Source organism: Salvelinus alpinus, chromosome 25 (assembly GCF_045679555.1).
Source record: "Salvelinus alpinus chromosome 25, SLU_Salpinus.1, whole genome shotgun sequence".
NCBI lineage: Eukaryota > Metazoa > Chordata > Actinopteri > Salmoniformes > Salmonidae > Salvelinus > Salvelinus alpinus.
Genome location: NC_092110.1, coordinates 44,466,036 through 44,492,943, shown reverse-complemented (window position 1 = coordinate 44,492,943; position 26,908 = coordinate 44,466,036). Strand labels below are relative to the sequence as shown.

At 45.4% G+C, this 26,908-nt stretch overlaps 1 protein-coding gene across 1 annotated transcript in view; it reads left to right on the top strand.

Annotated features, from left to right (window-relative positions):
• The window catches only part of paplna (papilin a, proteoglycan-like sulfated glycoprotein), a 95,912-nt gene that overhangs the window by 18,993 nt on the left and 50,011 nt on the right, over positions 1-26,908 (top strand). Inside the window, exons 4-7 of the mRNA XM_071366904.1 lie at positions 14,990-15,050; positions 17,174-17,276; positions 19,877-20,007; positions 25,259-25,382. Of these exons, the coding sequence (XP_071223005.1) occupies positions 14,990-15,050; positions 17,174-17,276; positions 19,877-20,007; positions 25,259-25,382 (419 nt within the window). The remainder of the gene's footprint in view (positions 1-14,989; positions 15,051-17,173; positions 17,277-19,876; positions 20,008-25,258; positions 25,383-26,908) is intronic.

Genomic DNA, 26,908 nt, shown 5'->3' with positions numbered 1-26,908 from the left:
CTGTAAAGGACTCTGGTCAACAGTAGGGCACTATACTGTAAAGGACTGGTCAACAGTAGGGCACTATACTGTAAAGGACTGGTCAACAGTAGGGTACTATACTGTAAAGGACTGGTCAACAGTAGGGTACTATACTGTAAAGGACTCTGGTCAACAGTAGGGTACTATACTGTAAAGGACTCTGGTCAACAGTAGGGTACTATACTGTAAAGGACTCTGGTTAACAGTAGGGCACTATACTGTAAAGGACTCTGGTCAACAGTAGGGCACTATACTGTATAGGACTCTGGTCAACAGTAGGGCACTATACTGTAAAGGACTGGTCAACAGTAGGACACTATACTGTAAAGGACTGGTCAACAGTAGGGCACTATACTGTAAAGGACTGGTCAACAGTAGGACACTATACAGTAAAGGACTCTGGTTAACAGTAGGGCACTATACTGTAAAGGACTGGTCAACAGTAGGGCACTGTACTGTAAAGGACTCTGGTCAACATTAGGGTACTATACTGTAAAGGACTGGTCAACAGTAGGGTACTATACTGTAAAGGACTGGTCAACAGTAGGGCACTATACTGTATAGGACTCTGGTCAACAGTAGGGCACTATACTGTAAAGGACTCTGGTCAACAGTAGGGCACTATACTGTAAAGGACTCTGGTCAACAATAGGGCACTGTACTGTAAAGGACTCTGGTTAACAGTAGGGCACTATACTGTAAAGGACTGGTCAACAGTAGGGCACTATACTGTAAAGGACTCTGGTTAACAGTAGGGCACTATACTGTAAAGGACTCTGGTCAACAGTAGGGTACTATACTGTAAAGGACTCTGGTCAACAGTAGGGTACTATACTGTAAAGGACTCTGGTCAACAGTAGGGCACTATACTGTAAAGGACTGGTCAACAGTAGGGCACTATACTGTAAAGGACTGGTCAACAGTAGGGTACTATACTGTAAAGGACTGGTCAACAGTAGGGTACTATACTGTAAAGGACTCTGGTCAACAGTAGGGTACTATACTGTAAAGGACTCTGGTCAACAGTAGGGTACTATACTGTAAAGGACTCTGGTTAACAGTAGGGCACTATACTGTAAAGGACTCTGGTCAACAGTAGGGCACTATACTGTATAGGACTCTGGTCAACAGTAGGGCACTATACTGTAAAGGACTGGTCAACAGTAGGACACTATACTGTAAAGGACTGGTCAACAGTAGGGCACTATACTGTAAAGGACTGGTCAACAGTAGGACACTATACAGTAAAGGACTCTGGTTAACAGTAGGGCACTATACTGTAAAGGACTGGTCAACAGTAGGGTACTATACTGTATAGGACTCTGGTCAACAGTAGAGCACTATACTGTAAAGGACTGGTCAACAGTAGGGCACTATACTGTATAGGACTCTGGTCAACAGTAGGGCACTATACTGTAAAGGACTCTGGTCAACAGTAGGGCACTATACTGTATAGGACTCTGGTCAACAGTAGGGTACTATACTGTAAAGGACTGGTCAACAGTAGGGCACTGTACTGTAAAGGACTCTGGTCAACATTAGGGTACTATACTGTAAAGGACTGGTCAACAGTAGGGTACTATACTGTAAAGGACTGGTCAACAGTAGGGCACTATACTGTATAGGACTCTGGTCAACAGTAGGGCACTATACTGTAAAGGACTCTGGTCAACAGTAGGGCACTATACTGTAAAGGACTCTGGTCAACAGTAGGGCACTGTACTGTAAAGGACTCTGGTTAACAGTAGGGCACTATACTGTAAAGGACTGGTCAACAGTAGGGCACTATACTGTAAAGGACTCTGGTTAACAGTAGGGCACTATACTCTGAAGGACTATGGTCAACAGTAGGGTACTATACTGTAAAAGACTCTGGTCAACAGTAGGGTACTATACTGTAAACGACTCTGGTTAACAGTAGGGCACTATACTGTAAAGGACTCTGGTCAACAGTAGGGCACTATACTGTAAAGGACTGGTCAACAGTAGGGCACTATACTGTAAAGGACTGGTCAACAGTAGGGTACTATACTGTAAAGGACTGGTCAACAGTAGGGTACTATACTGTAAAGGACTCTGGTCAACAGTAGGGTACTATACTGTAAAGGACTCTGGTCAACAGTAGGGTACTATACTGTAAAGGACTCTGGTTAACAGTAGGGCACTATACTGTAAAGGACTCTGGTCAACAGTAGGGCACTATACTGTATAGGACTCTGGTCAACAGTAGGGCACTATACTGTAAAGGACTGGTCAACAGTAGGACACTATACTGTAAAGGACTGGTCAACAGTAGGGCACTATACTGTAAAGGACTGGTCAACAGTAGGACACTATACAGTAAAGGACTCTGGTTAACAGTAGGGCACTATACTGTAAAGGACTGGTCAACAGTAGGGTACTATACTGTAAAGGACTCTGGTCAACAGTAGGGCACTATACTGTAAAGGACTGGTCAACAGTAGGGTACTATACTGTAAAGGACTCTGGTCAACAGTAGGGTACTATACTGTAAAGGACTGGTCAACAGTAGGGCACTATACTGTAAAGGACTGGTCAACAGTAGGGTACTATACTGTAAAGGACTGGTCAACAGTAGGGCACTATACTGTAAAGGACTGGTCAACAGTAGGGCACTATACTGTAAAGGACTCTGGTCAACAGTAGGGCACTATACTGTAAAGGACTGGTCAACAGTAGGGTACTATACTGTAAAGGACTGGTCAACAGTAGGGCACTATACTGTAAAGGACTCTGGTCAACAGTAGGGCACTATACTGTAAAGGACTCTGGTTAACAGTAGGGCACTATACTGTAAAGGACTGGTCAACAGTAGGGCACTATACTGTAAAGGACTCTGGTCAACAGTAGGGCACTATACTGTAAAGGACTCTGGTCAACAGTAGGGCACTATACTGTAAAGGACTCTGGTTAACAGTAGGGCACTATACTGTAAAGGACTGGTCAACAGTAGGGCACTATACTGTATAGGACTGGTCAACAGTAGAGCACTATACTGTAAAGGACTGGTCAACAGTAGGGCACTATACTGTAAAGGACTCTGGTCAACAGTAGGGCACTATACTGTATAGGACTCTGGTCAACAGTAGGGCACTATACTGTAAAGGACTCTGGTCAACAGTAGGGCACTATACTGTATAGGACTCTGGTCAACAGTAGAGCACTATACTGTAAAGGACTGGTCAACAGTAGGGCACTATACTGTATAGGACTCTGGTCAACAGTAGGGCACTATACTGTAAAGGACTCTGGTCAACAGTAGGGCACTATACTGTATAGGACTCTGGTCAACAGTAGGGCACTATACTGTAAAGGACTCTGGTCAACAGTAGGGCACTATACTGTAAAGGACTCTGGTTAACAGTAGGGCACTATACTGTAAAGGACTCTGGTCAACAGTAGGGCACTATACTGTAAAGGACTGGTCAACAGTAGGGCACTATACTGTAAAGGACTGGTCAACAGTAGGGCACTATACTGTAAAGGACTGGTCAACAGTAGGGCACTATACTGTATAGGACTCTGGTCAACAGTAGGGCACTATACTGTAAAGGACTCTGGTCAACAGTAGGGTACTATACTGTAAAGGACTCTGGTCAACAGTAGGGCACTATACTGTATAGGACTGGTCAACAGTAGGGCACTATACTGTAAAGGACTCTGGTCAACAGTAGGGCACTAGACTGTAAAGGACTCTGGTCAACAGTAGGGCACTATACTGTAAAGGACTGGTCAACAGTAGGGCACTATACTGTAAAGGACTCTGGTCAACAGTAGGGCACTATACTGTATAGGACTCTGGTCAACAGTAGGGCACTATACTGTAAAGGACTCTGGTTAACAGTAGGGCACTATACTGTATAGGACTCTGGTCAACAGTAGGACACTATACTGTAAAGGACTCTGGTCAACAGTAGGGCACTATACTGTAAAGGACTCTGGTCAACAGTAGGGCACTATACTGTATAGGACTCTGGTCAACAGTAGGGCACTATACTGTAAAGGACTCTGGTTAACAGTAGGGCACTATACTGTATAGGACTCTGGTCAACAGTAGGGCACTATACTGTAAAGGACTATGGTCAACAGTAGGGCACTATACTGTAAAGGACTCTGGTCAACAGTAGGGCACTATACTGTAAAGGACTGGTCAACAGTAGGGCACTATACTGTAAAGGACTCTGGTCAACAGTAGGGTACTATACTGTAAAGGACTCTGGTCAACAGTAGGGCACTATACTGTAAAGGACTCTGGTCAACAGTAGGGCACTATACTGTAAAGGACTCTGGTCAACAGTAGGGCACTATACTGTAAAGGACTCTGATCAACCGTAGGGCACTATACTGTAAAGGACTGGTCAACAGTAGGGTACTATACTGTAAAGGACTCTGGTCAACAGTAGGGCACTATACTGTAAAGGACTGGTCAACAGTAGGGCACTATACTGTATAGGACTCTGGTCAACAGTAGGGCACTATACTGTAAAGGACTCTGGTCAACAGTAGGGTACTATACTGTAAAGGAGTCTGGTCAACAGTAGGGCACTATACTGTAAAGGACTGGTCAACAGTAGGGCACTATACTGTAAAGGACTGGTCAACAGTAGGGCACTATACTGTAAAGGACTGGTCAACAGTAGGGCACTATACTGTATAGGACTCTGGTCAACAGTAGGGCACTATACTGTAAAGGACTCTGGTCAACAGTAGGGTACTATACTGTAAAGGACTCTGGTCAACAGTAGGGCACTATACTGTATAGGACTGGTCAACAGTAGGGCACTATACTGTAAAGGACTCTGGTCAACAGTAGGGCACTAGACTGTAAAGGACTCTGGTCAACAGTAGGGCACTATACTGTAAAGGACTGGTCAACAGTAGGGCACTATACTGTAAAGGACTCTGGTCAACAGTGGGGCACTATACTGTAAAGGACTCTGGTCAACAGTAGGGCACTATACTGTATAGGACTCTGGTCAACAGTAGGGCACTATACTGTAAAGGACTCTGGTTAACAGTAGGGCACTATACTGTATAGGACTCTGGTCAACAGTAGGGCACTATACTGTAAAGGACTCTGGTCAACAGTAGGGCACTATACTGTAAAGGACTCTGGTCAACAGTAGGGCACTATACTGTATAGGACTCTGGTCAACAGTAGGGCACTATACTGTAAAGGACTCTGGTTAACAGTAGGGCACTATACTGTATAGGACTCTGGTCAACAGTAGGGCACTATACTGTAAAGGACTATGGTCAACAGTAGGGCACTATACTGTAAAGGACTCTGGTCAACAGTAGGGCACTATACTGTAAAGGACTGGTCAACAGTAGGGCACTATACTGTAAAGGACTCTGGTCAACAGTAGGGTACTATACTGTAAAGGACTCTGGTCAACAGTAGGGCACTATACTGTAAAGGACTCTGGTCAACAGTAGGGCACTATACTGTAAAGGACTCTGGTCAACAGTAGGGCACTATACTGTAAAGGACTCTGGTCAACAGTAGGGCACTATACTGTAAAGGACTGGTCAACAGTAGGGTACTATACTGTAAAGGACTCTGGTCAACAGTAGGGCACTATACTGTAAAGGACTGGTCAACAGTAGGGCACTATACTGTATAGGACTCTGGTCAACAGTAGGGCACTATACTGTAAAGGACTCTGGTCAACAGTAGGGTACTATACTGTAAAGGAGTCTGGTCAACAGTAGGGCACTATACTGAAAAGGACTCTGGTCAACAGTAGGGTACTATACTGTAAAGGACGCTGGTCAACAGTAGGGCACTATACTGTAAAGGACTCTGGTCAACAGTAGGGCACTATACTGTAAAGGACTATGGTCAACAGTAGGGCACTATACTGTAAAGGACTCTGGTCAACAGTAGGGCACTATACTGTAAAGGACTCTGGTCAACAGTAGGGCACTATACTGTAAAGGACTCTGGTTAACAGTAGGGCACTATACTGTAAAGGACTCTGGTCAACAGTAGGGCACTATACTGTAAAGGACTCTGGTCAACAGTAGGGCACTATACTGTAAAGGACTCTGGTCAACAGTAGGGCACTATACTGTAAAGGACTGGTCAACAGTAGGGCACTATACTGTAAAGGACTCTGGTCAACAGTAGGGCACTATACTGTAAAGGACTCTGGTCAACAGTAGGGCACTATACTGTAAAGGACTCTGGTCAACAGTAGGGCACTATACTGTAAAGGACTCTGGTCAACAGTAGGGCACTATACAGTAAAGGACTGGTCAACAGTAGGGCACTATACTGTAAAGGACTCTGGTTAACAGTAGGGCACTATACTGTATAGGACTCTGGTTAACAGTAGGGTACTATACTGTAAAGGACTCTGGTTAACAGTAGGGCACTATACTGTAAAGGACTCTGGTTAACAGTACGGTACTATACTGTAAAGGACTCTGGTTAACAGTACGGTACTATACTGTAAAGGACTCTGGTCAACAGTAGGGCACTATACTGTATAGGACTCTGGTCAACAGTAGGGCACTATACTGTAAAGGACTCTGGTCAACAGTAGGGCACTATACTGTAAAGGACTGGTCAACAGTAGGGTACTATACTGTAAAGGACTCTGGTCAACAGTAGGGCACTATACTGTAAAGGACTGGTCAACAGTAGGGCACTATACTGTATAGGACTCTGGTCAACAGTAGGGCACTATACTGTAAAGGACTCTGGTCAACAGTAGGGTACTATACTGTAAAGGACTCTGGTCAACAGTAGGGCACTATACTGTAAAGGACTGGTCAACAGTAGGGTACTATACTGTAAAGGACTCTGGTCAACAGTAGGGCACTATACTGTATAGGACTCTGGTCAACAGTAGGGCACTATACTGTAAAGGACTCTGGTCAACAGTAGGGTACTATACTGTAAAGGACTCTGGTCAACAGTAGGGCACTATACTGTAAAGGACTGGTCAACAGTAGGGTACTATACTGTAAAGGACTCTGGTCAACAGTAGGGCAATATACTGTAAAGGACTCTGGTTAACAGTAGGGCACTATACTGTAAAGGCCTCTGGTCAACAGTAGGGCACTATACTGTATAGGACTCTGGTCAACAGTAGGGCACTATACTGTAAAGGACTGGTCAACAGTAGGGCACTATACTGTAAAGGACTAGTCAACAGTAGGGCACTATACTGTATAGGACGCTGGTCAACAGTAGGGCACTATACTGTAAAGGACTGGTCAACAGTAGGGCACTATACTGTAAAGGACTCTGGTTAACAGTAGGGCACTATACTGTAAAGGACTCTGGTCAACAGTAGGGCACTATACTGTATAGGACTGGTCAACAGTAGGGTACTATACTGTAAAGGACTCTGGTCAACAGTAGGGCACTATACTGTAAAGGACTGGTCAACAGTAGGGCACTATACTGTAAAGGACTCTGGTCAACAGTAGGGCACTATACTGTAAAGGACTCTGGTTAACAGTATGGCACTATACTGTAAAGGACTCTGGTTAACAGTAGGGCACTATACTGTAAAGGACTGGTCAACAGTAGGGCACTATACTGTATAGGACTCTGGTCATCAGTAGGGTACTATACTGTAAAGGACTCTGGTTAACAGTAGGGCACTATACTGTAAAGGACTCTGGTCAACAGTAGGGCACTATACTGTATAGGACTGGTCAACAGTAGGGTACTATACTGTAAAGGACTCTGGTCAACAGTAGGGCACTATACTGTAAAGGACTGGTCAACAGTAGGGCACTATACTGTAAAGGACTCTGGTCAACAGTAGGGCACTATACTGTAAAGGACTCTGGTCAACAGTAGGGCACTATACTGTAAAGGACTCTGGTTAACAGTAGGGCACTATACTGTAAAGGACTCTGGTTAACAGTAGGGCACTATACTGTAAAGGACTGGTCAACAGTAGGGCACTATACTGTATAGGACTCTGGTCAACAGTAGGGTACTATACTGTAAAGGACTCTGGTCAACAGTAGGGCACTATACTGTAAAGGACTCTGGTCAACAGTAGGGCACTATACTGTAAAGGACTCTGGTTAACAGTAGGGCACTATACTGTAAAGGACTGGTCAACAGTAGGGCACTATACTGTAAAAGACTCTGGTCAACAGTAGGGCACTATACTGTAAAGGACTCTGGTTAACAGTAGGGCACTATACTGTAAAGGACTCTGGTCAACAGTAGGGCACTATACTGTAAAGGACTGGTCAACAGTAGGGCACTATACTGTAAAGGACTCTGGTCAACAGTAGGGCACTATACTGTAAAGGACTCTGGTTAACAGTAGGGCACTATACTGTAAACAACTCTGGTTAACAGTAGGGCACTATACTGTAAAGGACTGGTCAACAGTAGGGCAATATACTGTATAGGACTCTGGTCAACAGTAGGGTACTATACTGTAAAGGACTCTGGTCAACAGTAGGGCACTATACTGTAAAGGACTCTGGTCAACAGTAGGGCACTATACTGTAAAGGACTGGTCAACAGTAGGGCACTATACTGTAAAGGACTCTGGTCAACAGTAGGGCACTATACTGTAAAGGACTCTGGTTAACAGTATGGCACTATACTGTAAAGGACTCTGGTTAACAGTAGGGCACTATACTGTAAAGGACTGGTCAACAGTAGGGCACAATACTGTATAGGACTCTGGTCAACAGTAGGGTACTATACTGTAAAGGACTCTGGTTAACAGTAGGGCACTATACTGTAAAGGACTCTGGTCAACAGTAGGGCACTATACTGTATAGGACTGGTCAACAGTAGGGTACTATACTGTAAAGGACTCTGGTCAACAGTAGGGCACTATACTGTAAAGGACTGGTCAACAGTAGGGCACTATACTGTAAAGGACTCTGGTCAACAGTAGGGCACTATACTGTAAAGGACTCTGGTTAACAGTAGGGCACTATACTGTAAAGGACTCTGGTTAACAGTAGGGCACTATACTGTAAAGGACTGGTCAACAGTAGGGCACTATACTGTATAGGACTCTGGTCAACAGTAGGGTACTATACTGTAAAGGACTCTGGTCAACAGTAGGGCACTATACTGTAAAGGACTCTGGTCAACAGTAGGGCACTATACTGTAAAGGACTCTGGTTAACAGTAGGGCACTATACTGTAAAGGACTGGTCAACAGTAGGGCACTATACTGTAAAAGACTCTGGTCAACAGTAGGGCACTATACTGTAAAGGACTCTGGTTAACAGTAGGGCACTATACTGTAAAGGACTCTGGTCAACAGTAGGGCACTATACTGTAAAGGACTGGTCAACAGTAGGGCACTATACTGTAAAGGACTCTGGTCAACAGTAGGGCACTATACTGTAAAGGACTCTGGTTAACAGTAGGGCACTATACTGTAAACAACTCTGGTTAACAGTAGGGCACTATACTGTAAAGGACTGGTCAACAGTAGGGCAATATACTGTATAGGACTCTGGTCAACAGTAGGGTACTATACTGTAAAGGACTCTGGTCAACAGTAGGGCACTATACTGTAAAGGACTCTGGTCAACAGTAGGGCACTATACTGTAAAGGACTCTGGTTAACAGTAGGGCACTATACTGTAAAGGACTCTGGTCAACAGTAGGGTACTATACTGTATAGGACTCTGGCTAACAGTAGGGCACTATACTGTAAAGGACTCTGGTTAACAGTAGGGCACTATACTGTAAAGGACTCTGGTCAACAGTAGGGCACTATACTGTAAAGGACTCTGGTCAACAGTAGGACACTATACTGTAAAGGACTGGTCAACAGTAGGGCACTATACTGTAAAGGAATCTGGTCAACAGTAGGGCACTATACTGTAAAGGACTGGTCAACAGTAGGGCACTATACTGTAAAGGACTGGTCAACAGTAGGGCACTATACTGTAAAGGACTCTGGTCAACAGTAGGGCACTATACTGTAAAGGACTCTGGTCAACAGTAGGGTACTATACTGTAAAGGACTCTGGTCAACAGTAGGGTACTATACTGTATAGGACTGGTCAACAGTAGGGCACTATACTGTAAAGGACTCTGGTCAACAGTAGGGCACTATACTGTAAAGGACTCTGGTCAACAGTAGGGCACTATACTGTAAAGGACTCTGGTCAACAGTAGGGTACTATAATGTAAAGGACTGGTCAACAGTAGGGCACTATACTGTAAAGGACTGGTCAACAGTAGGGTACTTTACTGTAAAGGACTGGTCAACAGTAGGGTACTATACTGTAAAGGACTCTGGTCAACAGTAGGGCACTATACTGTAAAGGACTGGTCAACAGTAGGGTACTATACTGTAAAGGACTCTTGTCAACAGTAGGGCACTATACTGTATAGGACTCTGGTCAACAGTAGGGCACTATACTGTAAAGGACTCTGGTCAACAGTAGGGCACTATACTGTAAAGGACTGGTCAAAAGTAGGGCACTATACTGTAAAGGACTCTGGTCAACAGTAGGGTACTATACTGTAAAGGACTCTGGTCAACAGTAGGGCACTATACTGTAAAGGACTCTGGTCAACAGTAGGGCACTATACTGTAAAGGACTCTGGTTAACAGTAGGGCACTATACTGTAAAGGACTCTGGTCAACAGTAGGGTACTATACTGTATAGGACTCTGGCTAACAGTAGGGCACTATACTGTAAAGGACTCTGGTTAACAGTAGGGCACTATACTGTAAAGGACTCTGGTCAACAGTAGGGCACTATACTGTAAAGGACTCTGGTCAACAGTAGGGCACTATACTGTAAAGGACTGGTCAACAGTAGGGCACTATACTGTAAAGGAATCTGGTCAACAGTAGGGCACTATACTGTAAAGGACTGGTCAACAGTAGGGCACTATACTGTAAAGGACTGGTCAACAGTAGGGCACTATACTGTAAAGGACTCTGGTCAACAGTAGGGCACTATACTGTAAAGGACTCTGGTCAACAGTAGGGTACTATACTGTAAAGGACTCTGGTCAACAGTAGGGTACTATACTGTATAGGACTGGTCAACAGTAGGGCACTATACTGTAAAGGACTCTGGTCAACAGTAGGGCACTATACTGTAAAGGACTCTGGTCAACAGTAGGGCACTATACTGTAAAGGACTCTGGTCAACAGTAGGGTACTATAATGTAAAGGACTGGTCAACAGTAGGGCACTATACTGTAAAGGACTGGTCAACAGTAGGGTACTATACTGTAAAGGACTGGTCAACAGTAGGGTACTATACTGTAAAGGACTCTGGTCAACAGTAGGGCACTATACTGTAAAGGACTGGTCAACAGTAGGGTACTATACTGTAAAGGACTCTTGTCAACAGTAGGGCACTATACTGTATAGGACTCTGGTCAACAGTAGGGCACTATACTGTAAAGGACTCTGGTCAACAGTAGGGCACTATACTGTAAAGGACTGGTCAAAAGTAGGGCACTATACTGTAAAGGACTCTGGTCAACAGTAGGGTACTATACTGTAAAGGACTCTGGTCAACAGTAGGGCACTATACTGTAAAGGACTCTGGTCAACAGTAGGGCACTATACTGTAAAGGACTCTGGTTAACAGTAGGGCACTATACTGTAAAGGACTCTGGTCAACAGTAGGGCACTATACTGTAAAGGACTCTGGTCAACAGTAGGGCACTATACTGTAAAGGGTTCTGGTCAACAGTAGGGTACTATACTGTAAAGGACTGGTCAACAGTAGGGCACTATACTGTAAAGGACTCTGGTCAACAGTAGGGCACTATACTGTAAAGGACTCTGGTCAACAGTAGGGCACTATACTGTAAAGGACTCTGGTCAACAGTAGGGTACTATACTGTAAAGGACTCTGGTCAACAGTAGGGCACTATACTGTAAAGGACTCTGGTCAACAGTAGGGCACTATACTGTAAAGGGTTCTGGTCAACAGTAGGGTACTATACTGTAAAGGACTGGTCAACAGTAGGGCACTATACTGTAAAGGACTCTGGTCAACAGTAGGGCACTATACTGTAAAGGACTCTGGTTAACAGTAGGGCACTATACTGTAAAGGACTCTGGTTAACAGTAGGGCACTATACTGTATAGGACTGGTCAACAGTAGGGCACTATACTGTAAAGGACTCTGGTCAACAGTAGGGCACTATACTGTAAAGGACTCTGGTTAACAGTAGGGCACTATACTGTAAAGGACTCTGGTTAACAGTAGGGCACTATACTGTAAAGGACTGGTCAACAGTAGGGCACTATACTGTAAAGGACTCTGGTCAACAGTAGGGTACTATACTGTAAAGGACTGGTCAACAGTAGGGCACTATACTGTAAAGGACTGGTCAACAGTAGGGCACTATACTGTAAAGGACTCTGGTCAACAGTAGGGTACTATACTGTATAGGACTCTGGTCAACAGTAGGGCACTATACTGTAAAGGACTGGTCAACAGTAGGGCACTATACTGTAAAGGACTCTGGTTAACAGTAGGGCACTATACTGTAAAGGACTCTGGTCAACAGTAGGGTACTATACTGTAAAGGACTGGTCAACAGTAGGGCACTATACTGTAAAGGACTCTGGTCAACAGTAGGGCACTATACTGTAAAGGGTTCTGGTCAACAGTAGGGCACTATACTGTAAAGGACTCTGGTCAACATTAGGGCACTATACTGTAAAGGACTCTGGTCAACATTAGGGCACTATACTGTAAAGGACTCTGGTCAACAGTAGGGCACTATACTGTAAAGGACTCTGGTCAACAGTAGGGCACTATACTGTAAAGGACTCTGGTCAACAGTAGGGCACTATACTGTAAAGGACTCTGGTCAACAGTAGGGCACTATCTGTAAAGGACTCTGGTCAACAGTAGGGCACTATACTGTAAAGGACTCTGGTCAACAGTAGGGCACTATACTGTATAGGACTGGTCAACAGTAGGGCACTATACTGTAAAGGACTGGTCAACAGTAGGGCACTATACTGTAAAGGACTCTGGTCAACAGTAGGGTACTATACTGTAAAGGACTCTGGTCAACAGTAGGGCACTATACTGTATAGGACTCTGGTCAACAGTAGGGTACTATACTGTAAAGGACTCTGGTCAACAGTAGGGCACTATACTGTAAAGGACTCTGGTCAACAGTAGGGCACTATACTGTATAGGACTCTGGTTAACAGTAGGACACTATACTGTAAAGGACTCTGGTCAACAGTAGGGCACTATACTGTAAAGGACTGGTCAACAGTAGGGCACTATACTGTAAAGGACTCTGGTCAACAGTAGGGCACTATACTGTAAAGGACTGGTCAACAGTAGGGCACTATACTGTAAAGGACTCTGGTCAACAGTAGGGCACTATACTGTAAAGGACTCTGGTTAACAGTAGGGCACTATACTGTAAAGGACTCTGGTTAACAGTAGGGCACTATACTGTAAAGGACTGGTCAACAGTAGGGCACTATAAGAGACACAACCATTCCCTTCACATTTGCCATGTTGTTCAAACAGAACAGTGTGAAACGGAGGAGGAGGAGGAAGCTAGTCTGAACCTGGATGAGTTGAATAACACCGTAGCTTCGGGCGTTAAATCACGGAGAAAGAACACTCCTCTCCCTTTACATGTTCCTGGTTCAGCCTCTTACTCATCGTCTCATGAAAGGTGGAACATGTCTGGAATTGAGCTTAAGACATAACAAGCCTGTCCTGGGATAAACACTTGTGCCTGTATCTACAAAGTATCTGAGTAGGGAGTGCTGATTTAGGATCAGTTTGGCCTTTTACATCATAATGAATAAGATGATGAAGACAGACTGCGCTTGGTGGATGACACAGCCAGGCCTGGAGGGGAAATATGCCTCAGCTTGGCTCCTAGTACCAGTACCTATCTCTAAATACCAGCCCTTACCAACACCGCCGTGTACATGCTCCAGGGTGAAGTTCCTCCTGGAGGTACAGATCTACGATCAGATTCCCCTGCACCGATCCTCACCTGTGGGGAAAAGGCTAAACTGACCCAGGATCAGCGTGTAGGCCAGGCAAATTCACCCTGTACATACGGAAGGAAACTCCAAGGTTCTGTCCCAAAAGGAATCCTATTACCTATATACTGTACCTATATACTGTACCTATATACTGTAGACCAGGGCCCCCTCCTTAGACCAGGGCCCATAACGCTCTGGGTAGTGCACTCTACAGGGAATAGGGTGCCATTTGGGATGTAGACCCAAAACAATTAGCTGCCTCATGGTTGGCTGCCTGTAGCCTGGGTGCTGGAAGAGGAGGAGGAGGAAGAGGAAGATGAGGAGGAGGAAGAGGAGGAGGAGGATGAAGAGGAGGAGGAGGAAGAATAGGAGGAGGAAGAAGAGGAGGAGGAAGAGGAGGATGAGGAAGATGAGGAGGAGGAAGAGGAGGATGAGGAGGAGGAGGAGCTGAGGAGGAGGAAGAGGAAGGGGAATAGAAGGAAGAATAGGAGGAGGAAGAAGAGGAGGAGGAAGAGGAGGATGAGGAAGCTAAGGATGAGGAAGATGAGGAAGAGGAAGAGGAGGAGGAAGAGGATGAGGAATAGAAGGAAGAAGAGGAGGAGGAAGAGGGGGAAAATGAGGAGGAAGAAGAAGAGGAGGAGGAATAGAAGGAAGAAGGGGAAGAGGAGGAGGAAGAAGAGGAGGAGAATATAACAAATTAGGAGGAGGAGGAAGAGATGGAGGAGGAGGAGGAGAATGCAAAGGAGGAGGAGGAGAAGGATGAGGAAGAGGAAGAGGAGGAGGCTAGTCCCCGATCTGTACCTAGGATGATCTTCACCTTGGAGCTCTGAGCCCACTGAATATAGCCTGGTCCCAGACCTGTTTGTGCTGTCTTGCCAAGTCCTAGGTCATTGTCATGCTTAACATGTAGTGGCAAGACAGAATAGAACTGGTTTAATCAATGAATAACGTGGTTATTTTCTCTGTTTCGTGGTCGGCAGGTCTGATGGAGGGAACAACTGTGTGGGGCCAGACAAGTCCTACCACTCATGTAACATCCAGGTAAACACCATTCCTGGTGTAGTGCCTAAGTACTTCCCTTAGAGGTGCTATTCAATCTGATTCACAGCTTCTTATTGCTTATTGCTTTACTATGTGGGTCTTGATGTCAGGTAAGTTCCTGTGATTCACCCAGTAAACCCTCTTCTCACCATGATTGGTGATAGATAGATACCTCTGTTCCTCTCTGTCTGTACGTCCTCCTCTCTGTCTGTACGTCATCCTCTTTGTCTGTACGTCCTCCTCTCTGTCTGTACGTCATCCTCTCTGTCTGTACGTCATCCTCTCTGTCTGTACGTCATCCTCTCTGATAGATAGTCAACTCTGTTACTCTCTGTCTGTACGTCCTCCTCTCTGTCTGTACGTCATCCTCTCTGTCTGTACGTCATCCTCTCTGTCTGTACGTCATCCTCTCTGTCTGTACGTCATCCTCTCTGTCTGTACGTCATCCTCTCTGATAGATAGTCACCTCTGGATGTTCCTCTCTGTCTGTACGTCATCCTCTCTGTCTGTACGTCATCCTCTCTGATAGATAGTCACCTCTGGATGTTCCTCTCTGTCTGTACGTCATCCTCTCTGTCTGTACGTCATCCTCTCTGTCTGTACGTCATCCTCTCTGTCTGTACGTCATCCTCTCTGATAGATAGTCACCTCTGGATGTTCCTCCTGTCTGTACGTCATCCTCTCTGATAGATAGTCACCTCTGTTCCTCTCTGTCTGTACGTCATCCTCTCTGATAGATAGTCACCTCTGGATGTTCCTCCTGTCTGTACGTCATCCTCTCTGATAGATAGTCACCTCTGTTCCTCTCTGTCTGTACGTCATCCTCTCTGTCTCTACGTCATCCTCTCTGATAGATAGTCACCTCTGGATGTTCCTCTCTGTCTGTACGTCATCCTCTCTGTCTGTACGTCATCCTCTCTGTCTGTACGTCATCCTCTCTGTCTGTACGTCATCCTCTCTGTCTGTACGTCATCCTCTCTGTCTGTACGTCATCCTCTCTGATAGATAGTCACCTCTGTTCCTCTCTGTCTCTACGTCATCCTCTCTGATAGATAGTCACCTCTGGATGTTCCTCTCTGTCTGTATGTCATCCTCTCTGTCTGTACGTCATCCTCTCTGTCTGTACGTCATCCTCTCTGTCTGTACGTCATCCTCTCTGATAGATAGTCACCTCTGTTCCTCACTGTCTGTACGTCATCCTCTCTGATAGATAGTCACCTCTGGATGTTCCTCCTGTCTGTACGTCATCCTCTCTGATAGATAGTCACCTCTGTTCCTCTCTGTCTGTACGTCATCCTCTCTGTCTCTACGTCATCCTCTCTGATAGATAGTCACCTCTGGATGTTCCTCTCTGTCTGTACGTCATCCTCTCTGTCTGTACGTCATCCTCTCTGTCTATACGTCATCCTCTCTGTCTGTACGTCATCCTCTCTGTCTGTACGTCATCCTCTCTGTCTGTACGTCATCCTCTCTGATAGATAGTCACCTCTGGATGTTCCTCCTGTCTGTACGTCATCCTCTCTGATAGTCACCTCTGTTCCTCTCTGTCTCTACGTCATCCTCTCTGATAGATAGTCACCTCTGGATGTTCTTCTCTGTCTGTACGTCATCCTCTCTGATAGATAGTCACCTCTGGATGTTCCTCCTGTCTGTACGTCATCCTCTCTGTCTGTACGTCATCCTCTCTGATAGATAGTCACCTCTGGATGTTCCTCTCTGTCTGTACGTCATCCTCTCTGATAGATAGTCACCTCTGTTCCTCTCTGTCTGTACGTCATCCTCTCTGATATATATAATACATCTGATTCATGTCTGAAATTACATAGACTTACTGTTGGTGTAACTCTCTCACAGTTGTCAGATCAGTTGTTATAGAGTGTGCGACTCTTAAAAAAAAAAAGCTGATAGTTTATTCTCTGTTCGTCAGCACCTCTACATGAAATACTTTTCTCTGGGTGTCTAACCAGCTCATGTTTTTACTAAGCGAATCAACTATACTGTCTGTTCTTTGTTCAGTTCATACCAAGACATTGAAAGGTGTTATACAATAGTGCACTGTCTTTTCTGCCAATGCCCTGACCCCCTGACCTCTAACCCCATCCCTCTCATGGTGTATTACCCAGGACTGCCCAGGGGGATCCAGAGACTTCAGAGAGGAACAGTGCTCTCAGTTTGATGGATCTGACTTCCAGGGAAAACGATACAAGTGGCTCCCATACTATAGAGGTGAGTCAGGACAGGAGAATTTGGGCAAGTCATTAGGGGTATAAGGTTTGGTAGTGACTCTATACTGTCATTAGGGGTATAAGGTTTGGTAGTGACTCTATACTGTCATTAGGGGTATAAGGTTTGGTAGTGACTCTATACTGTCATTAGGGGTTTAAGGTTTGGTAATGACTCTATACTGTCATTAGGGGTATAAGGTTTGGTAGTGACTCTATACTGTCATTAGGGGTGTAAGGTTTGGTAGTGACTCTATACTGTCATTAGGGGTATAAGGTTTGGTAGTGACTCTATACTGTCATTAGGGGTATAAGGTTTGGTAGTGACTCTATACTGTCATTAGGGGTGTAAGGTTTGGTAGTGACTCTATACTGTCATTAGGGGTATAAGGTTTGGTAGTGACTCTATACTGTCATTAGGGGTGTAAGGTTTGGTAGTGACTCTATACTGTCATTAGGGGTATAAGGTTTGGTAGTGACTCTATACTGTCATTAGGGGTGTAAGGTTTGGTAGTGACTCTATACTGTCATTAGGGGTGTAAGGTTTGGTAGTGACTCTATACTGTCATTAGAGGTATAAGGTTTGGTAGTGACTCTAAACTGTCATTAGAGGTATAAGGTTTGGTAATGACTCTATACTGTCATTAGAGGTATAAGGTTTGGTAATGACTCTATACTGTCATTAGGGGTATAAGGTTTGGTAGTGACTCTATACTGTCATTAGGGGTGTAAGGTTTGGTAATGACTCTAAACTGTCATTAGGGGTGTAAGGTTTGGTAGTGACTCTATACTGTCATTAGGGGTGTAAGGTTTGGTAATGACTCTGTACTGTCATTAGGGGTACAGGGTTTGGTAATGACTCTATACTGTCATTAGAGGTATAAGGTTTGGTAATGACTCTATACTGTAATTAGAAGTATAAGGTTTGGTAATGACTCTATACTGTCATTAGAGGTATAAGGTTTGGTAATGACTCTAAACTGTCATTAGGGGTGTAAGGTTTGGTAATGACTCTATACTGTCATTAGAGGTATAAGGTTTGGTAATGACTCTATACTGTCATTAGAGGTATAAGGTTTGGTAATGACTCTAAACTGTCATTAGGGGTGTAAGGTTTGGTAATGACTCTATACTGTCATTAGGGGTGTAAGGTTTGGTAATGACTCTATACTGTCATTAGGGGTGTAAGGTTTGGTAATGACTCTATACTGTCATTAGGGGTACAGGGTTTGGTAATGACTCTATACTGTCATTAGGGGTATAAGGTTTGGTAGTGACTCTATACTGTCATTAGGGGTATAAGGTTTGGTAATGACTCTAAACTGTCATTAGGGGTGTAAGGTTTGGTAATGACTCTATACTGTCATTAGGGGTGTAAGGTTTGGTAATGACTCTATACTGTCATTAGGGGTGTAAGGTTTGGTAATGACTCTATACTGTCATTAGGGGTACAGGGTTTGGTAATGACTCTATACTGTCATTAGGGGTACAGGGTTTGGTAGTGACTCTATACTGTCATTAGGGGTGTAAGGTTTGGTAATGACTCTATACTGTCATTAGGGGTGTAAGGTTTGGTAGTGACTCTATACTGTCATTAGGGGTATAAGGTTTGGTAGTGACTCTATACTGTCATTAGGGGTGTAAGGTTTGGTAATGACTCTATACTGTCATTAGGGGTATAAGGTTTGGTAATGACTCTATACTGTCATTAGGGGTGTAAGGTTTGGTAATGACTCTATACTGTCATTAGGGGTATAAGGTTTGGTAGTGACTCTATACTGTCATTAGGGGTGTAAGGTTTGGTAATGACTCTATACTGTCATTAGGGGTATAAGGTTTGGTAATGACTCTATACTGTCATTAGGGGTGTAAGGTTTGGTAATGACTCTATACTGTCATTAGGGGTGTAAGGTTTGGTAGTGACTCTATACTGTCATTAGAGGTATAAGGTTTGGTAATGACTCTATACTGTCATTAGGGGTGTAAGGTTTGGTAGTGACTCTATACTGTCATTAGAGGTATAAGGTTTGGTAATGACTCTATACTGTCATTAGGGGTGTAAGGTTTGGTAATGACTCTATACTGTCATTAGGGGTGTAAGGTTTGGTAGTGACTCTATACTGTCATTAGAGGTATAAGGTTTGGTAATGACTCTATACTGTCATTAGGGGTACAAGGTTTGGTAATGACTCTATACTGTCATTAGAGGTATACGGTTTGGTAATGACTCTATACTGTCATTAGAGGTATAAGGTTTGGTAATGACTCTATACTGTCATTAGGGGTATACGGTTTGGTAGTGACTCTATACTGTCATTAGGGGTATAAGGTTTGGTAGTGACTCTATACTGTCATTAGGGGTGTAAGGTTTGGTAGTGACTCTATACTGTCATTAGGGGTGTAAGGTTTGGTAATGACTCTATACTGTCATTAGGGGTGTAAGGTTTGGTAATGGTAGTATGTTGTATGTGTGTTGACTTGGAATACAGTGAACTGAACAACAATGATCAGCTGACCACTTAAATATATTACTGGTGAAGTTGTGATGACTACAGATGTGTGTGTGTGTGTGTGTGTGTGTGTGTGTGTGTCTCGCCCCACCAGCTGACAACCCTTGTGAGCTGAACTGTATGCCCAGGGGAGAGAACTTCTTCTACCGTCACAAGACAGCTGTGGTTGACGGTACCCCCTGCCACCCCGGGAGGAAGGACGTGTGTGTGAATGGCGTCTGTAAGGTAGGCTGTGTGTGTGTGAATGGCGTCTGTAAGGTAGGCTGTGTGTGTGTGGATGGCGTCTGTAAGGTAGGCTGTGTGTGTGTGGATGGCGTCTGTAAGGTAGGTGCGTGTGTGTGTGTGTGTGTGTGTGCATTAGTGCTGAGCGATTAATGCTTTTTGAGGTCGGTTAGGTTTCGGTTCGATTATTGAAAAATAATTACAGTTATATAATATTTTTAACTATGCACTATGTGGGTTGAATGCTGTACCAACACAAAATACAATTATTAATGCTGCCTACGCTGTCTGACAAAATCACTATTTTAGTAGTTGTTCTAAGTAAATAAGGTATACTTTTATGACTGCTGAATATCAACTATCGATCACTTAGATCATGTATTTCCAGGTAGAGATACCTCTCTATATCACCTCACGATCACGACACGTCGCTAAGCAACAGCTGCTTTCTATATCACCTCACGATCACGACACGTCGCTAAGCAACAGCTGCTTTCTATATCACCTCACGATCACGACACGTCGCTAAGAAACAGCTGCTTTCTATATCACCTCACGATCACGACACGTCGCTAAGCAACAGCTGCTTTCTATATCACCTCAAGATCACGACACGTCGCTAAGCAACAGCTGCTTTCTATATCACCTCACGATCACGACACGTCGCTAAGCAACAGCTGCTTTCTATATCACCTCACGATCACGACACGTCGCTAAGCAACAGCTGCTTTCTATATCACCTCACGATCACGACACGTCGCTAAGCAACAGCTGCTTTCTATATCACCTCACGATCACGACACGTCGCTAAGCAACAGCTGCTTTCTATATCACCTCACGGTCACGACACGTTGCTAAGCAACAGCTGCTTTCTATATCACCTCACGATCACGATACGTCGCTAAGCAACAGCTGCTTTCTATATCACATCACGATCACGACACGTCGCTAAGCAACAGCTGCTTTCTATATCACCTCAGGATCACGACACGTCGCTAAGCAACAGCTGCTTTCTATATCACCTCAGGATCACGACACGTCGCTAAGCAACAGCTGCTTTCTATATCACCTCACGATCACGACACGTCGCTAAGCAACAGCTGCTTTCTATATCACCTCAGGATCACGACACGTCGCTAAGCAACAGCTGCTTTCTATATCACCTCAGGATCACGACACGTTGCTAAGCAACAGCTGCTTTCTATATCACCTCAGGATCACGACACGTCGCTAAGCAACAGCTGCTTTCTATATCACCTCAGGATCACGACACGTTGCTAAGCAACAGCTGCTTTCTATATCACCTCAGGATCACGACACGTTGCTAAGCAACAGCTGCTTTCTATATCACCTCAGGATCACGACACGTCGCTAAGCAACAGCTGCTTTCTATATCACCTCAGGATCACGACACGTTGCTAAGCAACAGCTGCTTTCTATATCACCTCAGGATCACGACACGTCGCTAAGCAACAGCTGCTTTCTATATCACCTCACGATCACGACACGTCGCTAAGCAACAGCTGCTTTCTATATCACCTCACGATCACGACACGTCGCTAAGCAACAGCTGCTTTCTATATCACCTCACGATCACGACACGTCGCTAAGCAACAGCTGCTTTCTATATCACCTCACGATCACGACACGTCGCTAAGCAACAGCTGCTTTCTATATCACCTCACGATCACGACACGTCGCTAAGCAACAGCTGCTTTCTATATCACCTCACGGTCACGACACGTTGCTAAGCAACAGCTGCTTTCTATATCACCTCACGATCACGATACGTCGCTAAGCAACAGCTGCTTTCTATATCACATCACGATCACGACACGTCGCTAAGCAACAGCTGCTTTCTATATCACCTCAGGATCACGACACGTCGCTAAGCAACAGCTGCTTTCTATATCACCTCAGGATCACGACACGTCGCTAAGCAACAGCTGCTTTCTATATCACCTCAGGATCACGACACGTCGCTAAGCAACAGCTGCTTTCTATATCACCTCAGGATCACGACACGTCGCTAAGCAACAGCTGCTTTCTATATCACCTCAGGATCACGACACGTTGCTAAGCAACAGCTGCTTTCTATATCACCTCAGGATCACGACACGTCGCTAAGCAACAGCTGCTTTCTATATCACCTCAGGATCACGACACGTTGCTAAGCAACAGCTGCTTTCTATATCACCTCAGGATCACGACACGTTGCTAAGCAACAGCTGCTTTCTATATCACCTCAGGATCACGACACGTTGCTAAGCAACAGCTGCTTTCTATATCACCTCAGGATCACGACACGTCGCTAAGCAACAGCTGCTTTCTATATCACCTCAGGATCACGACACGTTGCTAAGCAACAGCTGCTTTCTATATCACCTCAGGATCACGACACGTTGCTAAGCAACAGCTGCTTTCTATATCACCTCAGGATCACGACACGTCGCTAAGCAACAGCTGCTTTCTATATCACCTCAGGATCACGACACGTTGCTAAGCAACAGCTGCTTTCTATGTCACCTCAGGATCACGACACGTTGCTAAGCAACAGCTGCTTTCTATATCACCTCAGGATCACGACACGTTGCTAAGCAACAGCTGCTTTCTATATCACCTCAGGATCACGACACGTTGCTAAGCAACAGCTGCTTTCTATATCACATCACGATCACGACACGTCGCTAAGCAACAGCTGCTTTCTATATCACCTCAGGATCACGACACGTTGCTAAGCAACAGCTGCTTTCTATATCACCTCAGGATCACGACACGTCGCTAAGCAACAGCTGCTTTCTATATCACCTCAGGATCACGACACGTCGCTAAGCAACAGCTGCTTTCTATATCACCTCAGGATCACGACACGTCGCTAAGCAACAGCTGCTTTCTATATCACCTCAGGATCACGACACGTCGCTAAGCAACAGCTGCTTTCTATATCACCTCAGGATCACGACACGTCGCTAAGCAACAGCTGCTTTCTATATCACCTTACGATCCCACATTCTTCTCTTCTGTAGCAGGAGTAAAAAAAAAACACAGACCAGACGAGTAGATGTGCAATGGATTATGATCATTGTAGTTCATTACCACGTTTCCTGCCCTAAACTATGTAGAATATTTGCCTGTTGGATACTACAACTCCCTACTTCATCGCACAATTCAGGCTTGATCTGATTTATCTCTAGAGAAACTGTGTGAAGTGTCCATTGAGCTCACCAAAAAGTAATAAACGAAATGGAATTTAAATAATTGAATCAAAGTCAGTAAATGAGTTGTTAAAATTTTTTAAAATAACCGCCGCTTTGGTTAATCGCTCAGCGCTAGTGTGTGTGTCTCTGTGTCTGTGTGGACGGTGGCTGTAAGGTAGGATTTAACTTAAGGCTAATAACTGAAGTGCATTGTGATTATTGAAAGGGACTGTGAATGGAATTGATCAACAGACAGAAAGATTGTTTAAAAAAAAACCTGTTTCACTATGACTTCAGTTTCAGAATTACTTCGGTTTAATCAATAAAGAAAATAAAAAAGAATAAAAAAAATATTTTGCTCACATAACTTGGGAGGCCAAATAAGAGCAGGTGGGCTGCCAGATAGGGAACCCTGCTGTAATAAGAGCAGGTGGGCTGCCAGATAGGGAACCCTGCTGTAATAAGAGCAGGTGGGCTGCCAGATAGGGAACCCTGCTGTAATAAGAGCGGGTGGGCTGCCAGATAGGGAACCCTGGTGTAATAAGAGCAGGTGGGCTGCCAGATAGGGACCCTGCTGTAATACGAGCAGGTGGGCTGCCAGATAGGGAACCCTGCTGTAATAAGAGCGGGTGGGCTGCCAGATAGGGAACCCTGGTGTAATAAGAGCAGGTGGGCTGCCAGATAGGGAACCCTGCTGTAATAAGAGCAGGTGGGCTGCCAGATAGGGAACCCTGCTGTAATAAGAGCAGGTGGGCTGCCAGATAGGTAACCCTGCTGTAATAAGAGCAGGTGGGCTGCTAGATAGGGAACCCTGCTGTAATAAGAGCAGGTGGGCTGCCAGATAGTGAACCCTGCTGTAATAAGAGCAGGTGGGCTGCCAGATAGGGAACCCTGCTGTAATAAGAGCAGGTGGGCTGCCAGATAGGGAACCCTGCTTTAATAAGAGCAGGTGGGCTGCCAGATAGGGAACCCTGCTGTAATAAGAGCAGGTGGGCTGCCAGATAGGGAACCCTGCTGTAATAAGAGCAGGTGGGCTGCCAGATAGGGAACCCTGCTGTAATAAGAGCAGGTGGGCTGCCAGATAGGGAACCCTGCTGTAATAAGAGCAGGTGGGCTGCCAGATAGGGAACCCTGCTGTAATAAGAGCAGGTGGGCTGCCAGATAGGGAACCCTGCTGTAATACGAGCAGGTGGGCTGCCAGATAGGGATCCCTGCTGTAATAAGAGCAGGTGGGCTGCCAGATAGGGAACCCTGCTCCCCTCCGTCCCACTAAAGATGGACGTGCACTGTAAACCCCCTCCGTCCCACTAAAGATGGACGTGCACTGTAAACCCCCTCCGTCCCACTAAAGATGGACGTGCACTGTAAACCCCCTCCGTCCCACTAAAGATGGACGTGCACTGTAAACCCCCTCCGTCCCACTAAAGATGGACGTGCACTGTAAACCCCCTCCGTCCCACTAAAGATGGACGTGCACTGTAAACCCCCTCCGTCCCACTAAAGATGGACGTGCACTGTAAACCCCCTCCGTCCCACTAAAGATGGACGTGCACTGTAAAACCCCCTCCGTCCCACTAAAGATGGACGTGCACTGTAAACCCCCTCAGTCCCACTAAAGATGGACGTGCACTGTAATACCCCTCCGTCCCACTAAAGATGGACGTGCACTGTAAACCCCCTCCGTCCCACTAAAGATGGACGTGCACTGTAAACCCCCTCCGTCCCACTAAAGATGGACGTGCACTGTAAAACCCCCTCCGTCCCACTAAAGATGGACGTGCACTGTAATACCCCTCCGTCCCACTAAAGATGGACGTGCACTGTAAACCCCCTCCGTCCCACTAAAGATGGACGTGCACTGTAATACCCCTCCGTCCCACTAAAGATGGACGTGCACTGTAAAAAAAAAACTCCGTCCCACTAAAGAGATCTGTTTCTCTGTTCTCTGACCACCCTACTTTCAGGGTGTGTGCTTTTTTGTTTTTTTCCCCCTTTCATCCATCTAACCCATATCCTTGTCTCTCTCCTTCTCTCTGCCCCGCTTCCCCCTCCTGTAGCGTCTGGGCTGTGACAACATGCTGGAATCCCCTCAGCAGGAGGACCCCTGTCTGCAGTGTGGCGGCAATGGACAATCCTGCTACCCAGTCAGGAGTACCTTCGATATTAACAACCTGCCCAAAGGTAAGGTACAGATTAGGGTTGGTTATAGTCTGCTAACTTTCCCAAAAAATCCTAGGTTTTCTAGAAATCGCGGTTAGAAGATTCCTAGAATCATAATGGAATAAGAAGCACATTCGGGAATCCTCCTACTAGGATTTCAGGAAAACCTGGGAATGTTTTGAATGTTTACCGGTATTTTTCAACCTTCGTACAGATTGTCCTTTTCACCTCACATGTCCATTTATGGTAGTGCTTCCCCATGGTGCAGTTGTGGGCTCTAAATTGTTCATGCTGTGGTATTGGCAGACCAATAGAATGCCTCCACAGGGCTCCAGCGTCTTCTAGCGATAGTTTGTCACAAAGTTTTAGTGTCAACAACTGTAGTAACTCTGGTTTGTCCACTGATGTGTTCTGTCCCCCCCCCTTTGTGTCCCTTCTCTCCCAGGGTATAACCAGGTGTTCTGTCCCCCCTTTGTGTCCCTTCTCTCCCAGGGTATAACCAGGTGTTCTGTCCCCCCTTTGTGTCCCTTCTCTCCCAGGGTATAACCAGGTGTTCTGTCCTCCCTTTGTGTCCCTTCTCTCCCAGGGTATAACCAGGTGTTCTGTCCCCCCCTTTGTGTCCCTTCTCTCCCAGGGTATAACCAGCTGTTCTATCTCTCCTGTTCTCCTCCCTCCCAGACTATAACCAGCTGTTCTATTTCTCCTGTTCTCCTCCCTCCCAGACTATAACCAGCTGTTCTATCTCTCCTGTTCTCCTCCCTCCCAGGGTATAACCAGCTGTTCTATCTCTCCTGTTCTCCTCCCTCCCAGGGTATAACCAGCTGTTCTATCTCTCCTGTTCTCCTCCCTCCCAGGGTATAACCAGCTGTTCTATCTCTCCTGTTCTCCTCCCTCCCAGACTATAACCAGCTGTTCTATCTCTCCTGTTCTCCTCCCTCCCAGGGTATAACCAGCTGTTCTATCTCTCCTGTTCTCCTCCCTCCCAGACTCTAACCAGCTGTTCTATCTCAAATCAAATCAAATCAAGTTTATTTTATATAGCCCTTCGTACATCAGCTAATATCTCGAAGTGCTGTACAGAAACCCAGCCTAAAACCCCAAACAGCAAGCAATGCAGGTGTAGAAGCACGGCGGCTAGGAAAAACTCCCTAGAAAGGCCAAAACCTAGGAAGAAACCTAGAGAGGAACCAGGCTATGAGGGGTGGCCAGTCCTCTTCTGGCTGTGCCGGGTGGAGATTATAACAGAACATGGCCAAGATGTTCAAAATGTTCATAAATGACCAGCATGGTCAAATAATAATCAGGAGTAAATGTAAGTTGGCTTTTCATAGCCGATCATTAAGAGTATCTCTACCGCTTCTGCGGTCTCTAGAGAGTTGAAAACAGCAGGTCTGGGACAGGTAGCACGTCCGGTGAACAGGTCAGGGTTCCATAGCCGCAGGCAGAACAGTTGAAACTGGAACAGCAGCAAGGCCAGGTGGACTGGGGACAGCAAGGAGTCATCATGCCCGGTAGTCCTGACGTATGGTCCTAGGGCTCAGGTCCTC